The sequence below is a fragment of the Musa acuminata genome, chromosome BXJ3-10, assembly GCF_036884655.1.
Source record: "Musa acuminata AAA Group cultivar baxijiao chromosome BXJ3-10, Cavendish_Baxijiao_AAA, whole genome shotgun sequence".
Classification (NCBI taxonomy): domain Eukaryota; kingdom Viridiplantae; phylum Streptophyta; class Magnoliopsida; order Zingiberales; family Musaceae; genus Musa; species Musa acuminata.
The window spans coordinates 17,418,873-17,437,499 of NC_088358.1; the positions used below are offsets into that span (position 1 = coordinate 17,418,873).

Genomic DNA, 18,627 nt, shown 5'->3' on the forward strand with positions numbered 1-18,627 from the left:
GGGATAATGGTTTGCACCATTTCTATCAGAGCTCGGACTTGACGGGCGAGGTCCTGAAAGGCCTCGGGTGATACGGGCGTTGAGTCGGCTGGGGCACCGTCGGGTGGCGATAAGCCCGGGTCGTTGAATGTTCACCAGTATCATTCGGAGGTCGTGGCGGGGTGTTCGTCACGATGGTCTCTGTGCAGGGGATGTTCCCCTGAGGCTTCGGTCGGGTGTGACCTCTCGGCCGTGGGCTCATCTGAGCCACTCGGGTGATCACCCGACATTCTGGGCTCTCCTTCTAGCGCCAAAATGTTAGTGTAAACAACTTTATGCTGTGGCCTCGGGGCCGACGTGGCTTGGTTCGGGTCCAAATGCGCGGGGATCCTGCGCGACGTTCCTCGAGACAACTGAGGTGGTCGGTTAGAGTAGTCCGGGCGGGACGTTGCGTGGGGAGTGAAGCTTTTCCGCGGTGTTGGGAAGATGCAACCTCGCCCTTGTACCTGCACACAGGTCGGGTCGGAAGCTCGACCCGACCCCTCCGACGATCAAGTTAGATGATGTGGAGGGGGTTTCAGAAGAAGAAGTGTTTGTCTCCCCCCTCTTTCTCTGATGAACGAGAGGGTATTTATAGGGAAGCTTACTGTTGTTTGATGTGCCCGCCTGCAGGAGGCAGGCTGATAGCGTCTGACATGGGGTTTGGCGTGGCGTGTAGAACCGAGCCTGAGTAGGTGTTAATGCGTCTCGACCAGTGTTCCGGTTCAGTTGACCGAGTGCAGTCGCGCTGATCGAGGCGTAAGACGTCGGCTGACATCAACCGAGTCTTATCGTAAGTACTATCCATATCAAGTGATATAAGCAATGATTACGTATTTCCAGTTGCCGCCGACGAAGACCATCCTTCCTGGCTTATCCAAAAGCTCTTCTCTTGCGTCCGGAGATTGGATACGAGCGCTTGTATCCACGACGACCGCGAGAGGCCACCACACCACCGAAAAAGAGGAGGAAGAGGCGATGGCAAGTCGAGGATTACGAAAATGGAAGTAGCGCTTTTGACGGATGAGCGTCCGCGATCAACTGGGCGGGACAATTAAAGCGAACAAAGACCGACCGTCCGATCTACTAGAGGCTACAACACGACGAGGACGAAAAGACGGAAACAGCTCATCGCCTCTCTCTCGGATGAAAGCCAGTGATCGATTGGGCGGTACAATTAAAGCGCAAAGCGGCCGTCCGATTAAAGCCTGGCTCCAAAGAACAGGCAACGAACGACCGGCAGTATGTAATCGTCGTATGAACCCAAGCCCGCTTTAAACCATCGACGTGTGTAATCTGTGGTGGACAACTGGTAGTATCTCATAATCTGATGCACGAATTAGATTACAACTAGGATGACCAGTAAACATAAATATCCCTGCAATGATGCCTGATAGCTATAGATTAAAGGTAGGAGTTGCTGGCTAGCATGTAAACACTGTAACTTGTCACTACTGATACTTGCAGTTCCCACGACCTGCCACAACCAATAAAGTAAAGATCAGCACTGCCAGTTCAGACGAAGGAGAAAGAAATAGCAAAATGGGCACGAATACTTACTGGGGTCAGTGGAGGTGAGGACGCCGGTGTGGCCAAAGTCGCAGTCGAAGTCGTGGCGCCCGGCGGCTTGGTAGTAGGCGTTCATGGCGTAGGAGGCGTGGGACAACGGCGTGTTGGGGTAGAAACACGCGCCGCCGTCTTGTATGGGCCTGCAGTTCGCCCCGCCGCTGCCGCACGCATAGTCGATGTTGGCCTGCAGCGCCGCGGTGCTCGCGTCCGCCCTCGCCACGCACCACCTCCTCCCCGATCCACCAGCGGGCGCCGGCGCCTGTAAAAGCGCCACCATCGTCAATTGCACGCTTCGAATGGCCAACCATGCTACGGAAAGTAGCAGTAAAAGAAAGGTAAATTCTCAAGCAAAGCCATGAATGCTTCACGGATTGGTCTCCACTCTGACAGGTGTGAAGAACACGCCGTTTTGTAGGGGTCCAAATCCATACACTTACTCGATGGACGACAAGGCAAGTCGAAATAAAAGACGGACAGCTGACGACTTAAGAACAATGATGGCCGTCACAACGAAGATCACAGGAAACAACACAAGGAATCGTCCTATCAAAGTGTAACATCTTGAAAGCATACGGCATGTAGACGTAAATGAAAGAACAATGCCAGTCTTGAAACACACACACAAGATGTAGATGATGTTGGTCTGCCACATCCGTGGATTTCTCAGGCATTGTGGATTAGATTCAGAGCAGGAAACAAGACGTGGTTCAAGTTCAAAAGACGAGGTACAGATAAAGAGAAGGGGCAGAAGGAAACCATCGGTCACCACAAAATGGCAAGATGTTTATGTAACTCTCTCGACAGACGAGGACGAGTCGCCCACGAAAGCTTCCCACAAAGACGATTACACGTTACACGGCAAGAATGCCTACGCGTTTTTGCCTACACCACTAGTTTGTAAGGTGGCTGACATAGCCGTGCTACTTAGCATTGCCCCCACAGGGCAATCGAGATATATATATATATCGAATTGAGTGGCAAGATCGTAAGTAAGTAGGAAACGAGGACTAACAACGAGGGATGAAAGGCAAGAGGGGGCTCACCTGGCCGCGCATGAGGCCGACGTCGTAGACCGCCGAGAAGTCGGCGTTGAAAAGCCCGAAGTGGCGCTCCGCCGTCGGTCCCGGCTTCAGGTTCTCGTTGAACAGCGCGAAGACGTACGTCTCGAACCGCCGGTCCGGCATCATCGGCGTCCCATTGCCGGAGTTCACCAAGCGTATCAAGTTCATGTTGTAGGAGATGGCGTCCTCCACGCTCACCCCGAGCTGCCCTGGCTCCCCAGCCGACGGCCAACCCGTCTCCCCCACGGCGATCTCCACGTCGCCGTAACCAAGCCGACGCATCGCGGCGTGCACCGCGTCCAGCTGCGCCACGAACATGTTGGTGTAGTTCACCCCTGTGGCAGGGTCGAACACCCCCGAGTTGGGCCGGAACAGGGCGTAGTTGAGGGTGCGCGCCGTGTAGCCGAAGTAGGGGTAGGGGTTCACCACGAACGGGGTGCGCGTGCGGCGGTGGAAGTCGAGCATCGGGGCGAAAATGGCGCGGTCATAGCCACGGCGGAAGCGGCCGATGGAGGGCGGTTCGGAGGTGGAGAGGATGCCGAGAGAGTGGGGGGTGGAAACCCGGATCTGGTGAAAGCCGGCGGCCGAGAGGGCTGCGTAGAGCGAGCGCATAGCCGGTACGAGGTGGGCGATAAGGTTGCGGTCGGCGGTGGCGAGGACCTCGTTACCGACGGCGACGAGGGAGATGTTGGTGGCGGGGTAGAAGGGAGCGACATGGGAGGCGACCCAAGCGGAGGCGGCGGGGGAAGGGGCGGACGAGCGGGAGGCGAGGGAGGCGATGTCCCCATTGGGGACGGTGATCATCAGGGAGATGCCGGTGCCAGCGAAGGCGCGGATCATGTCGGGGTTGGCGTCGAAAAGCTTGACGCGGTCGATGAAGGTACGGTCCTTGAGGAAGGCGGCGACTTGGGCCGGCGGGGGAAGGTTGTTGGCGTAGGCACCGTAGTTGACGCCGATGGAAATGGCAGCGGCGGCCGTGATGGAGGAGAAAGGGACGAGGTGGAGAACAAGGAAGAGGGCAAGGAGGAGCTTTGTGGGGCTCGCTAGAGCGGTGAGAAGGCCTCCGGCGGCGGCCATTGTTGAGGGGGTGGGATGGAAATTGGTTGTGCAGAGGAAGGCGAAGAGGGCAGCCGATATAGTAATAAATTGGGTTGCTTTTAAGTATTTTTAATGTGTGAAATGGTGGACTCATGTCGGGCGCTGTGACGTGGCGAAGACTTCGACAAGGGATCGGAACGTGATGCTTCGGGTTGCCTTGATTGTCCACGTGGACGGCCGATGGGGGATGAGGTCCCGTCCACTACCACGGATTTAGCTAGGTTAATTATTGGGCCGGAATGGATATATAGGCCCATCATGAATGGTGGCCTGCATCCGGCCCAATATGTGCCTGGCAGAAATGTGGTGGCTCGAGGGTTGTGCTCGAAACGCTTAAAAACCCTAAGCGCAAAAGATGCTCTCCCGCTTAGTCTCCCTACGACTTCCCCATCGGTTTCTAATCCTAACCCTAGCCTCCTCCCATTCCTGCCTCCCTCCGTCCACTCCTCCCATTCGATCTCTGCCTCTCTTTCATCCTTGTCTCTTCCCTCTTATGCCAATTTTACCTCATTTTGAAACCGTGATTCATTTTAACAAATCTTCTCTTAAATAAATAACATAAAGAATTCTTTGGAGATCATAAAAAAGATAGAATTCATTCAATCTTGCAAGAGAACAAGATATTAATTTATGCATATAAAATGTTGATTTAAGCATAAAAAATCTCAATTTACATATTTTAAAAAATCAAGATAAAACTCATTTAAATCATCAAATCAAGATCATTTTCAAGAGATTCACAAAAGTAATAAAAATAGATTCGTTAATTTTTTTTTGAAAAATCAATAAAGTCAGAAAAATAAATTTTTCAAAAAGAAACCTTTCTAATTTTTAGTTGTTTTAATTCATATGATTTATTTCATACATGTATATTCTTTTCTTTTATGCCATACTCTCGACTCTTTTCCAGCGATATACCGACGTGATCTAGAATGAGGGTAAAATAGAATATAACTCGAAAGAAAATAAATAGTATAGTTTTTTCGGATGGAAAATGTATGAACTCAATAAAATAAAAAAATAGCTCACCACCTAGTTTAAAATCACAAAGGGATATAGAAAGTGCACCACTCTAAGAAAATTAAACAAGGATACAAAATTAAAAATAAAAGACTCACTACTCAAGGAAATATTATCAGTTTCTAAAGTTCTTTATAAGTCCTAAACACCAAAATAAATACTAGTACATAAAATAACCCTTCATGCATAGGAAATTTCAAAATTAAGTGTTTATAACTGCTAGCCAAATCCTTTAATGCATTCATTGGTCATGAAGAAATGTTCACAGCTGCTAACCAACTCCTTTAATGTATTCCTTTGTCATGAAGAAAAGTACATTGAAACAGCTTTAACTTTGTATAGGGAATATGCTGATGAGCTGTCATATTTAAGTGGGTTGAGATTATGAGGCATCATTATTGGCTGAAAAAAATATCATATCATAATCAAGGTTCATATGATCAGATTGTAGTAATTTAGACACTCCCGTGTCAATCTCCCCCGGTTGAAAAAGACTTGTCCTCAAGTCCTTGTTTGATTCATCAACATGATTATAAAAAGGATTTAAATCAACCACATTAAATGTTGGGAATACTTCGTAATCTTCAAGTAGCTTAATCTCATAAGTATTTTTTTCAATTCTCTTAAGTACCTTGAATGGACCATCAGCCTTTGGTTTTAGTTTTTCAAATTTGTTTGGTGGAAACCTCTCCTTCATTAGATGAATCCAGACTAAATCACCTACATTAAACTCCATTGTTTTCTGTGTTTATTGGCAGTATGTATGTACCTCTCATTTTGCTTCTCAATGGTTGCTTTCACACTCTCATGTAGCTTCTTTATTTGCTTAGCTCGTTCATCAGCATCTCCACTAAATTGCTTTATTGTAGAGTGAGGGATTAAGTCCAAAGGATTAGCACCATAAACAACCTCAAAAGAACTCTTACTGATACTATGATGGATAGAACGATTATAGGAAAACTCGATTTGTGGAAGAATGAGATCTCACTGCTTAATATTCTTGTCAACATAGCTTCTAAGCAAAATTTTCAAGCTTCTTTTCATTACCTCAGTTTACCCATCGGTTTGTGGATGATGCGAGCTGCTTAAATTTCAAAGAAGTACCTGCTTAAATTTGAATCTCGATTAGACACCATAGTTCTTGGAATACCATACAATTTAATAATTTTCTTAAAATATAAATCAGTAATATGAGATGTATCATTCGATTTATTGTAAGGAATAAAGTGAGACATTTTCGAAAATCTGTCAACAACAACCATAATAGAATCCTTGTTCCTTTGAATTTTCGACAGTCCCAAAACAAAATCAAGACTCACTTTCTCCTATGGAGCATTTGGCACAGACAATGGAATGTACAATCCAGAATTTTTACTTCTTATTTTTGCCAAATGACATACTCGGTATTGCTTTATATGTCTTTCCACATCTATAAACATCTTAGACCAATAGAAGTTTGATTGAATAAGAGCTAAAGTCTTATCTCTACCGAAATGTCCACCCGAAACACCACCATGAGCTTCAGCTAGAATTACTTGTCTCAAAGAACAAGATGGAATACATAAAGTACTAGCTTGAAAAAGAAAATCATCAAGGATAGAAAATTGTTGAAAAGAACCTGATTTACAATTCTACCATATTGAGCCAAAATCCACATCATTCTCATATAGATCTTTAAATATCTCAAATCGAACAACTTTGACTTCCATTGCTGATAATAAAGAATGTTTTCTGCTCAATACGTCAACAACCACATTTTGAACACTAGATTTGTGCTTAATTGTAAAGTTATAAGATTGTAAAAACTCCACCCAAGCTGCATGCCTCTTGTTTAGCTTGTGTTGGTAATTTATGAACTTTAATGCTTCATGATCTGAATATAGTATAAATGGTTTGACAAGAAGGTATTGACTCCAATGAGATAAAGCTCGATATATGGCATGTAACTCCTTATCATAGGTAGAATATTTCCTTCTTGTATCATTCAGCTTCTCACTAAAAAATACAATCGGCTTTCCGTCTTGACTCAAAATAGCACCAATTCCCACATTAGAGGTATCACATTCAATCTCAAACATATTGTCAAAATTTGGTAGAACTAAGATAGGAGCTTCGGTCACCTTTCTTTTTAAAAGCTCAAAATCATCATTAGCCTCATTAGTCTATTTGAATTTATCACATTTCAGACATTCGGTGATTGGAGCGATAAGAGAGCTGAAACTCTTGATGAATCTTCTGTAAAAAGAAGTTTAGCTATGGAAACTCCTCACATCATGCAATGAAGCAAGTGTTGGCCAATTGAGAATAGGTTCTACCTTACTTTGATCCATCATGATTTTATCTTTTGAGACAACATATCCTAAAAATATAACACTAGAAGTAAAGAAATCACACATATTTAGGTTAGCATAAAGCTTTTGCTGCCTCAAAATAAGAAAGATCTCTTTCAAATGATTCATATGCTCTTCTTCGCTCTTACTGTACACCAATATATCATCAAAGTAAACTATAACAAATATTCCAATGCATGGCTTAAGTATGTGATTCATAAATCTTATGAAAGTGCTAGGAGAATTATATAACCCAAATGGTATAACCAACCATTCATATAAGCCTTCTCTAGTTTTAAATACTGTTTTCCACTCATCTTCAGGCCTCATTCTTATTTGGTGATAGCCACTCCTCAAATCAATTTTAGAGAAAATAGAAGCACCACATAATTAATCAAGTAAATCATCTAACCTTGGAATGGGAAAACGATAATCCACTATGATTTTGTTGATAATACGACTATCCATACATATTCTCCAAGAACCATCCTTCTTAGGCACCACCAACAAGGCTAGAACCGCAGACTTATGCTCTCCTGAATTAACCCTCTTTTTACTAATTCATCAACTTGTATTTAAAGTTCTTCATGCTCCTTGGGACTCATTCTATACACTGCCTTATTAGGTAGAACTACCTCCGGAATAAAATCAATATGATGTTGGATGTCTCTCAAAGGTGGAATGTCATGTGGAATCTCGTCCGGTATAACATCTCGAAATTCCTCTATGATTGGTTTCATGATTGTCGGTGTCTCATTATGTTATTTGTTCTCCTTTACTACCATTAGGCTAAAATATGACCACCCTTGTCTAATTCACATTTGCATTCACCATAAAACATAAAAGCACTAACTTTCTTTTTTGGTGCACCGATTTCGGAAGATTGTAATGGAGCTAAGACAATTTTCTTTTCATTCATCTTAAAAGAATAAGTATGTTTATAGCAATACCCTTCTATCATAATGCCAAGGTCTTCCCAACAGCAAATGACAAGCATCCATAGGAGCAACATCACACCATATTTCGTCTTTATAATATTTGCCACTAGAAAATGAAACTAAACATCTTTTAGTTACCTTGATGTCATTTCCTTTTTGCAACTAACATAATTGATACGGATGTGGATAAGGGATTATATCCAACTTTAACTTCTGTACCATCTTCAAAGATATCACATTCTCAAAACTGTCACTGTTGATGATCACCAAGCACACCTTGCCAAGAGAAGTGCATTTAGTGTGAAACACGTTTTTCTTACCCAACTTTCATCCTTGGCCACATAAGATACTTGAAAGTTACATTGCAATACAATAGATAAACCATAATATGAATAAGTAATCTCTTCCTTATCATCATCGTATTTTGGTTCGTCATCAGCTTCATCTTCTTCTCCATCACTATGATCTTCAACCAAAGTTACAATCCTCATATTTGGACAATCTGAAGCAATATGCCCAAAACCACGACATTTGAAGTATTTTCGACCACTTGGGGTAGAAGAATTATATGTTTTTTTGCTGCCAGTAGATTCTTCACCCTTTTCTTGCACCTTCGATATCACCTTGCTTTGGACAGTAGGCTTGGAACTTCCTCCTTTTGTATAGCCTTTTTTTGAGTTGTACCGAGAACTCTTTTTAAACTTCTATTGCTTTTCAACTTTTAATACCAGCTTACTCACATCATTTAAAGACTGGAGTTGAACAACTTTAGCAATCTCATACTTTAGACCTCCTAAGAATCTTGCAATGGTTTGCTCTTCTAGTTCCACAAGCTCTCCTTTTAACATTAGGTTATCGAATTATGTAATGTATTCTTTTACACTAAGATCTTTTTGTTTAAAATAATGGATTTTGATAAAGATCTCTTGCCGATAATTGTCTAAGTAAATATTTTCTCTTCAGCTCCCTTTTAATTTTTTCTCATGATCTTACTCTTCCCCTCATGTTCTCTTTATTTCTTCAGATTTTTTCACAAAAAAGATATATTCCGTCTAAGTTTTAGTGCCACAAGTTTGACCTTCTTTTGTTCTAGTGATTCATGAAAATTAAAAATTCTTTCTATTGTATTAAGCCAGTCGATAAAGTCATCAACATTTATTTTATCTTCAAACTCTAGAATCTCCAATTTGGGATTATATTTATTTTGCCACTCGTCTTGGACTCTATTTTTTGTCCGACATCTTCTCGACTCCCTTGGGAGAGGAGGTGTATCTTCATTAGAAGTATATTCATGGATATCATTTTCATGTTGGTTTTGTCTATTTTAAAGTTCTTCGATTATTTCATTCTTTTCTTGTAGACTACGTAATAATCTTCGTAGCTACTGCCTCAACGACTCGGCATCATCTTCATGGTCGCTACCTTCACCAACTATATCTTTTTCATTCCGTCTTGCCATGATCTTTAGCCTTTAGATCTGATACCAAACTAATACCGACGTGATGCAGAATGAGGGTAAAGTAGAATAGAACTCAAAAGAAAACCGATAGTACAGTTTTTTCAGATGGAAAATGTATAAACTCAATAAAATTGAAAAACAACTCACCACCCAGTTCAATACAAAGGGATATAGAAAGTTCACTATCATAAGAAAATTAAACAAGGAGACATAACTGAAAATAAAAGACTCATCATTCAAGGAAGCATTCAAGAGATACAGAGTTTAAATGAAAACTCCAAGAGAGCTTCTGTAAAATATCATCAGTTTCTAAAGTTCTTTCTAAATTCTAAACACCAAAATAAATACTACTACATGAAACAATCCTCCTTCATATATAGAAAATTTCGAAATTAAGTGTTTATAATTGCTAACCAATTCCTTTAATATATTCCTTGGTCATGAAGAAATGTTCACAGCTAACCAATTCCTTCAATACATTCCTTTATCATAAAGAAAAGCACCTTCATCCTTCAATACATTCCTTTATCATAAAGAAAAGCACCAATTCCATCGATACACCTTCAAACAGCTTTAATTTTATATAAGGATATTTTTATATAGTTTGGATAGATCAACGTTTCCGTAATAATATAATGCATTTAGGTGAATATAGTTTTCCCTGTTCTTGTCGTATGTAATGTTATTCGGTATACTTCAACATGAACATGACAGTCACGGTTTCCAAACATGATATCTGAATTTGATCATTCTACTTTATCTATCTATGCGGACCTCGATAGCCAACGCTTGGATGTAGACCAGTAATTTCTTTGTTGTGACCTTAGGGGAAAGATTCAAAATTTCTTCTTGCAAGAATTGGAATATTATCCTAATTAGTTTCTTGCTCTCACTTCGTCCCATCTCTTCCACCGATATTTACTTTGAAAAACTGGTTCTTTCTGAAGAACTTGAACAAAATTTTCACTTCCTTTTCAAAAAAATATGTGAGAGCTACAATATCTCAAGCATATATTCTTACAATCCTTTGGAAAATTACTTAACAAACTCACATCCACCCTTCAACTGTAGCTGCATTTCCATCTCTATACATATGTGAGTGAGATCTTCACATCTTAGTGCTTTTTAGAGTTGAGACAGATGAAACAAATAAGAGAAGAGTCCCGTGCTTATAAGGAGACATTGATCGAACACTTTGCATTTCTCACTAACTATGCAACGGTATTTTACTGCTGACCTGCTGTTGAATTTACTAAATGGCAGGTCCGAATCGGGCATTTGGTGATCTCATTGCAGCATCAGGAATCACAGAGGATATGATTGACAGTTTGATTCTATTGAATGACGTCAGAGGTATCAATGGGTTGCCACCTCTTAGTGAAATAGAAGATAAAGCTATTGCAACAATGAATGCGACATCAACAAGAGCTGAAATCGAGCGGAAGAAACAGGAGGAGACTGCAAAAGCTTGGGTAGACAGGTGAATGAGAAGGGAAGAGCATATGGAACAGGAAGAAGAAAGTGTAGTGTCGCTCGTATATGGATCCAAACACTCCGCTCGCTGATCCAACCTTTTCATCTGTGTGCTTCATCCAGCCGGTTACTTAAAACGAGACCCACGTGTAGTTGAACGGAAGAAGCCTGGGAAGGCGAAAGCAAGGAAGAGCTTCCAATGGGTCAAGCGGTAGCAGGTAACGGCCGTCTTTTATCACTCTATCCTTCGTTACCTTTTCAGGTTCTTGTGTGGCAATGTTATCTGGACCAGCTTTCATCTTCTGTGCTCTGTGCTTCATTTTTGGGATGTTTGTTTAATCAGGTTGCAAAAGCCAGTTGTCCAGATGATGTTTAAATTTAGATGTGAGACTCAAATTTTTTTGTTTTTGGCTTGGTATTCAGGTATACCTCCTGTTGATTTTGGAGCCTGTAGCTGATGCTTATGATGATGCCTTCCCGTATATATCTGCCATGAAGGCAGTGAGATAGTTGCGGGGTGAACCCCACTTGAGGATCTTGATAATCTATTTCTAACTCGGCTGCTCATCTACATAAATTACAAATATTTTAGTTCCGACCCTTTTTCACCAATTTCTAAATTGTGAAATTTAATTTCTTATCACATAATTTATTTGGTTTCTTGGTCTCTCCCATAGTAGCAGGGTTCATATGTCTGCTTCTTTTCCTTTTTTTTTTTGTTATATATATATATATATATATATATATATATATCGTCTTATCATCACTACAAATATTTGTGCTAGATCTGTGTGGTGTGCTCATTGATTGCGTTAGTGGTGCGAGGTAGATCTGTGTGCTGGCTTTTATTTTTTTTCTTTTCTCGGGAGGAGCAAATATCGACCCTGTTGGCAAAACAAACATAAGAAAAGGACCCGAACCTAATAACCTAACGAATGAGGTCTCCAGATTTTTATTTTCCTTCAAGGACATGTTGGGCCATGACACAGACGAGACAAAAATGCTCACAGCTGCGTATGATATTACAGCCGCAGTCACATGAGTTCTTCGCCGAGTGTGATATTGATATGATAGCATCATATATCTCATTCAGTTTCGCTGCAGGAATCCTTCTTGGTCCACTTATTATGCGTCTCAAGGTCTGTGCACCATGTCGCTGCTATCAGCGATGCGTACGGAGCTACGTTTCTCTCCGCATGATGCGATGGCGGAGGATGACAAGCGTTTTGAGGCTACTGCTCAGTGTATCCGAAATGTCACTGGTATTACTACTACTTGGCATCCGCTTAGTACATTCCGAAATCATTGTTGATACATACATGAGAACACGGAACGTTCGGTCACCGGACTGCTTGAGCTGAAAGGAAACACAGGATCAAAATGGGAAAAAAAGAAATATAATTCACAATGGAGGAGGGTAGAATTCACCTCTAGTGTGATACCATGCCGTCATGCGGCTGACACGTGACCTGCTCCTGAACCAACAGCTGCTGCTGCTTCTCCACAGCCTGCCATCTGAACGTTGAAAGGTGGGAGGAATACTAATCAACGGGTAGGGAAGGAGCAAGACACGCTGCTCGCGCTCCCTCCGGTTATCTGGGCGTTCATTTTGCTGCTCAAAGACCCCGTCAACGCCTTCGCCTCCCAGCCGCTTGGGTGACTGCACTTGGCCTCCCGCTTGTTCCACCTATCATCAGCAACTGCGCCATCATCTCTCGGAGATACCTTAGGTCACCTAGGTGCCGCTGCAGCTTCAATGCTGGCCATGTCTTATTCTTGGTTCTACACCCTCAGAATGCTGGACCTTCTCCTTTTCAATCCCTTGTTCAGTTTTTGCTACTTCAGTTGTTCTAGATGCCAAGCAACTCACAGTGTATCAAAATAATTTAAAAAGTATTCACTAGAATGCACGAGCCAAAATATGCCTGATCTGACTCAAATAAACCCCACAAATAGAAGTTAGGTTAGAGAAGTTAGGTTAGAGAGAAGCCAACGTCAGAAGCAAAATGACCATAACAGCATAATATAAGTACATGCAAACAAGAAATTAAAGTGCATAGCTCATCGTACCAAGGCAAGTAGACCTAAATAGGAAATCAAACCAAACCAGGAACACCAGGTGATAATACTTAGTCAACCTCTTCAATCTTCGGCCCGGCACCGCTGCCACCAGCAGAAGGAACGTCATCGTCCATTTCACCAGCCATGTCTGCGCCAGCCCCCTGGTACATCTTAGCAATGATCGGATTGCAAATGCTCTCAAGCTCCTTCATTTTGTCCTCAAACTCGTCTGCCTCTGCCAACTGGTTGCCATCGAGCCACTGAATGGCCTGTTCGATTGCATCCTCGATCTTCTTTCTATCAGCAGCAGCCAGCTTAGAAGCAATCTTGTCATCCTTGATGGTGTTTCTCATGTTGTACGCATAGTTTTCCAAAGCATTCTTGGCCTCGACCTTCTTCTTGTGCTCCTCATCCTCTGCTTTGTACTTCTCTGCTTCCTGAACCATGTTTTCAATCTCCTCCTTGCTCAGCCTACCTTTGTCGTTGGTGATGGTAATCTTATTCTTCTGCCCAGTAGTCTTGTCCTCGGCAGACACGTTCAAGATACCATTGGCATCAATGTCAAAACAAACTGTGATCTGAGGAACACCCCTTGGAGCAGGTGGAATACCAGAGAGCTCAAATTTGCCTAGGAGATTGTTATCTCTCGTCCTAGTCCTCTCACCCTCGTAAACCTGGATCAAGACACCAGGCTGGTTATCAGAATACGTCGAGAAGACCTGCTCCTTCTTTGTAGGGATAGTGGTGTTCCTCGGGATTAAAACAGTCATTACTCCTCCAGCTGTCTCCAGACCAAGAGAGAGCGGTGTGACATCCAAAAGAAGTAGGTCCTGCACCTTCTCATTGCCCTCCCCACTGAGTATGGCAGCCTGAACAGCAGCACCATAAGCAACGGCCTCATCCGGATTAATACTTTTGCACAACTCCTTCCCATTGAAGAAGTCCTGCAAGAGTTGCTGAACCTTTGGAATTCTGGTGGACCCACCAACAAGGACAACATCGTGGACACTGCTCTTGTCCATCTTTGCATCCCTCAGGCACTTCTCGACAGGTTCCATGCACTTCCTGAACAGGTCCATGTTAAGCTCTTCAAACCTCGCTCTAGTAATGGTGGAGTAGAAATCAATGCCCTCGTACAAGGAATCAATCTCGATTGTAGTTTGAGCAGTGGAAGACAAGGTCCTCTTCGCTCTTTCGCATGCTGTCCTCAACCTCCTGAGAGCCCTAGGGTTTCCACTTATATCTTTCTTGTTCTTTCTCTTGAATTCTTGGACAAAATGGTTGACCATACGATTGTCAAAATCCTCACCGCCGAGGTGGGTGTCACCAGCGGTAGCCTTCACCTCAAAAATACCCTCTTCAATGGTCAGAAGAGAGACATCAAAAGTGCCACCACCAAGGTCAAAGATGAGGACATTCTTCTCCCCAACACTACTAGCCTTCTTGTCGAGACCATAGGCAATAGCAGCAGCTGTTGGCTCGTTGATAATCCTCATTACATTAAGACCAGCAATGACACCAGCGTCTTTGGTTGCCTGGCGCTGGGAGTCATTAAAGTAAGCAGGAACAGTAACAACGGCATTCTTTATGGTGGAACCCAGGTAGGCTTCGGCGATTTCTTTCATTTTTATCAAGACCATAGAAGAAATCTCTTCCGCAGAAAACTGTTTGTCCTCCCCCCTGTACTGAACAATTATCATGGGCTTGTCACCAGGACCAGGAACAACCTTAAAGGGCCAGAGCTTGATATCGCTTTGGACAGAAGCATCACTGTATCGCCTTCCGATAAGACGCTTTGCATCTGAAAGACATATAAAGTACACAATAATTAGTACATCCTGAAAAAAATAATAATAAAGCAAATATTTCATTTGATGAAAAGGCAATGGTCACGGAATGTGGCATGATCTCTACAAGTATGGCATGCAAGTAAACCAGGGGACAAGAGAGACTAAGAACACAGTATTAAGTAGACCTGACTAACCGGAACTGACGGTTCCAATTCAGAAATTTTGGGAACGAAACCGAACCGCATAGGGCCCGTTTCCCATTCCAGTTTCAGTTCTGGTTCCGATGGTTGCAACTCTGATTCAAATCTCCAGTTCTTTTTTTTTTTACTTTTAATTTTTAATTAAAAATAATTTAAAACAGTAAGTTTTTTAAAAAATTTGGAACCGCCAATTCCAGTCCCCTAAAGATGGGAACCAAAAACGAACAAACCGACGAACCGCCAAGCTGGTTTGGTTTTGGGTTGAACCGAACCAGGGTCATGTCTAGCATTAAGAGAGGTCTCTTGCCACTAGGTCTCAGAAAAGGATCAGAGCTACAGCCTTAGATAGCTTCTGTTTCCATGATCAGCATGCTCAGGTGACCATGCAGCAACTTCACCATTGCCTCAAGGCCTACCATCTTATTACTAATTAATCAGATCCAACAAATCACAAAGTATTTGTGGTAATTCAAAAAACATTAATTCATAGACAAAAAACAAATGTCATCTGGAATGTCAAATCCAAGTGGAGCTAGGAAAATCACTGGGCAAAATGACAAATCCTTGTATAAAAAATGACCAAATGGCAACAACTACGAAATTAAAGTCCAACACTGTTTTCATTCTTCATCCAGGTTATCACTTGATATCAAATTTTACTTGCACATCTTTTGGGATTATGCATGAGATAATTAAGTACTACACCCACTATCGCTGTGCCAATTGAGATATAAATCTAGTCAGGAACACAGAGATGCCACCCTTGTAGGGTCACATATCGATAAAACAGTGAAAAGATAAGCAAAACAAATACGCATTAAACGGAAGATGAGTTTCTAGGGCTTTGTTTTCGTCACTTATGATTTATGTTGACACAGAGCAACAGGGATAATAACATATCCATGATAAACTATGCTAAGAGCAATCGCCAGCCCTGAAGAAAATCGTAGACAAACGAAAGTGCGACAACAAATATAAACAACAAACTACTCAGATCTCAGCAGATCAAACATATCCTAACAAATTAGACACTAATAGTGACAGATCTGCATCATGATTGGTTAAAATATGAGGAGCGACAGCTACTGCGCAATGCAACAACAGATCTGCTGTACAGAACAGATCTCCCAAGTTAAAACAGGAACTCATAAGAAAACGCAATATCTGAACGATAACAACTCTCGTAGCAAGCATCAACAACGGATCTGAAGGAGAGTTTACCGAAAACGGTGTTGGTTGGGTTCATGGCGACCTGGTTCTTGGCGGCGTCGCCGATGAGGCGCTCGGTGTCGGTGAAGGCGACATAGGAGGGGGTGGTGCGGTTACCCTGGTCGTTGGCGATGATCTCGACCCGATCGTGCTGCCACACGCCGACGCAGGAGTAGGTGGTGCCGAGATCGATCCCGATCGCCGGACCCTCGCCCTTTCCGGCCATGGAGGGTTGGAACGGAGATCGACGACGAAATCAAGGGGCGGAAGAACGTCGAAGCTGCAAGGAAAAGCTCGGATCCGCCACTACGATGTTTGAGAGGAGCGGAGAGCATAAAACGATGTGCTCGGGGAAGCTTGGGTTCTGGAATGTTCTGAACGATCTCCGCCGTCAGGCCGGCTCAATCGGACGGCTTCAGATTTGTCTGGCATTTCACTGGAATGTTCTGAACGATCTCCGCCGTCAGGCCGGCCGAATCGAACGGCTTAAAATTTGTCTGGCATTTCGCGGGGTGTCCCGGTAAAACAAGCGCGACGAGGCCACGTTGAGTGGAGCCCACCTGCCAACTGCGCAGCATGCAACCACGTACAGGGACCATCCCAGTGATTACTGTCCGCGGGTCCCGCAACTGGGCCCGGCTTGCTGACCTCATTGTTGGGCCCTGTCTGTCCTGTTTCCCACAGTTATTAAACGCTTCCTTTATGGTGCAGGTTGTCTTCCCGTTTTAACCTGCTTAACTCTTCGAGTCAATATGTAGGTGGGGTGCCTATAAATTATTTTGTTCTTATGCACTCGATTCGCCTAAATAGAAATTATGTTTTCATTAATCGGAATTGAGATGCGTATCCATAAAAAAATAGATATCGAAATTGTATAGTTAATATATGCTATATATTCATTTATTAGTTAATAGAAAAACATTGATGCGCAGGGTCACAGCTTCATAGTTCACCTCAGTGCACAGCATTAATAGAGGCTCCTATGGTGACAAGATGGCCGTGAAGTAGCTGCCAACTTTGCTCATGCTGCTGCTGCCAGGGTCAACAGGGAAGAAGAAGGGATAGATCTCGTAGCGCACCATGCAACTGCTGTAGAGCACGCGGCAGCCCTTCCGGTGGACGCAGTAGTTAGCGAAGTTCTCCACGGCCGACGACAAGCACTGGGCGCACGCCAGCGTCTGGATGTCGCGGGTGCACTGCGCCAGGCCGTAGATAGTGATGTAGGGCGAGAACTTGGTCTTCACCCTCCCCAGCCCTCCGCTTCCCGGCGCCACCGCCTGTGCCCTCGCCGTCCTCATCGCCTCGCCCACCTTTTTGTCGAAGGCATCCGGATCCGTCGCGTTCTCCACGTTGTAGAGAATGATGGCGTAGCCGGAGTCGGATTGCCCGATGAAATTCTCGTCGTCGTAGCGAAGGAAGCAGTAGTCATACCAGATCCGCGCGTCGGCTTGGCTCGGACAGGCCTCCGGGAGCGCCTTTGCGGCGTCCTTGAGGCACGTCGAGCAGTCCTCCGAGCTGACATCTCCTCTGCATTGTGCAAGGCCGTAGATTGCACTGCCACCTTTGCCATTGGACGAGGTGGCAAAGCCTCCAACGGAGGCCTTCGCAACAAGATCCGACAGCACGCCGTTGATGTCCGCCTGGATATGGCCGCCATTGAAGCTCTTGTCGCAGTAATAGCCGATGGAATCGTCAGAGGAGGAGAAAGGAAGCAAGAGGGAGAGGAGGAGCAGATGGCGAAGCAATGCCATCGTTAGATCAGAAGCTTTGTGTGTGTTTGCGTTACTGCTTTGTGGGCTATATATTTTGCTCCACTTGCAGTTTTTCTTGACCACACATTAGGACGCATTACCGGAAGTGGTGGACAGAAGTCAGACTTCGGTGGTTGTGATTTGTGCTGCATTATTGAGGATGACTTCTTGTGCAGTCTCCCGCACTTCATTTCTAGATAAGTCTCACTGTCGATATATACGATTGGCCACAGACGAATGCATTAAGCACCGATTGCAAGTGGTGGCCTCACTTGCCGACCATCCCGTCGTTAATTCGCGTAAAATCGAAATTGATTATCCGGTGTCTAATACAATATAAAAAATCTTCCTTTTCAACCTTTACAGGAGTTCAGAGCACTCTTATCTTGATAACCAGGTTGGGCACAGAGGAAGTATGTAGATTCTCTAAAGCATAGATTATATAGCTGGCAAATAAATGGGTTAGCGATGATAAAATATATGTTTTCACACACTTACCGATGATAAAATATATGTTTTCACACACTTATCGACAAACATCACAAGAAAGTGTTAGAAATTGAGCACAATATGGGCAGTTGAGAACTTCTAACACTTGAAAATTTCAATAAAAATGTATTTGTGTTAATGCAAAACACGTGACATGATGC

At 43.5% G+C, this 18,627-nt stretch overlaps 3 protein-coding genes across 3 annotated transcripts; all 3 read right to left on the reverse strand.

Annotated features, from left to right (window-relative positions):
* Nucleotides 1–1,317: 1,317 nt before the first annotated feature.
* On the reverse strand, nucleotides 1,318–3,787 carry LOC103999664 (glucan endo-1,3-beta-glucosidase). Its single transcript, XM_065171937.1, has 3 exons — nucleotides 2,631–3,787; nucleotides 1,579–1,846; nucleotides 1,318–1,495 (listed from the first exon to the last, which is right to left on the reverse strand). The coding sequence occupies exons 1-3, from the start codon at nucleotides 3,723–3,725 to the stop codon at nucleotides 1,470–1,472; spliced, it is 1,389 nt and encodes a 462-aa protein (XP_065028009.1). The 5' UTR covers nucleotides 3,726–3,787; the 3' UTR covers nucleotides 1,318–1,469.
* Nucleotides 3,788–12,961: 9,174 nt separating this feature from the next.
* LOC103999665 (heat shock cognate 70 kDa protein 2) lies at nucleotides 12,962–16,552 on the reverse strand. The gene is made up of 2 exons (XM_009421475.3): nucleotides 16,239–16,552; nucleotides 12,962–14,828 (listed from the first exon to the last, which is right to left on the reverse strand). The coding sequence occupies exons 1-2, from the start codon at nucleotides 16,450–16,452 to the stop codon at nucleotides 13,096–13,098; spliced, it is 1,947 nt and encodes a 648-aa protein (XP_009419750.2). The 5' UTR covers nucleotides 16,453–16,552; the 3' UTR covers nucleotides 12,962–13,095.
* Nucleotides 16,553–17,096: 544 nt separating this feature from the next.
* Nucleotides 17,097–18,069, reverse strand: LOC103999666 (cysteine-rich repeat secretory protein 55). The gene has a single exon (XM_009421476.3). The coding sequence runs from the start codon at nucleotides 17,975–17,977 to the stop codon at nucleotides 17,207–17,209; it is 771 nt and encodes a 256-aa protein (XP_009419751.2). The 5' UTR covers nucleotides 17,978–18,069; the 3' UTR covers nucleotides 17,097–17,206.
* Nucleotides 18,070–18,627: the final 558 nt, after the last annotated feature.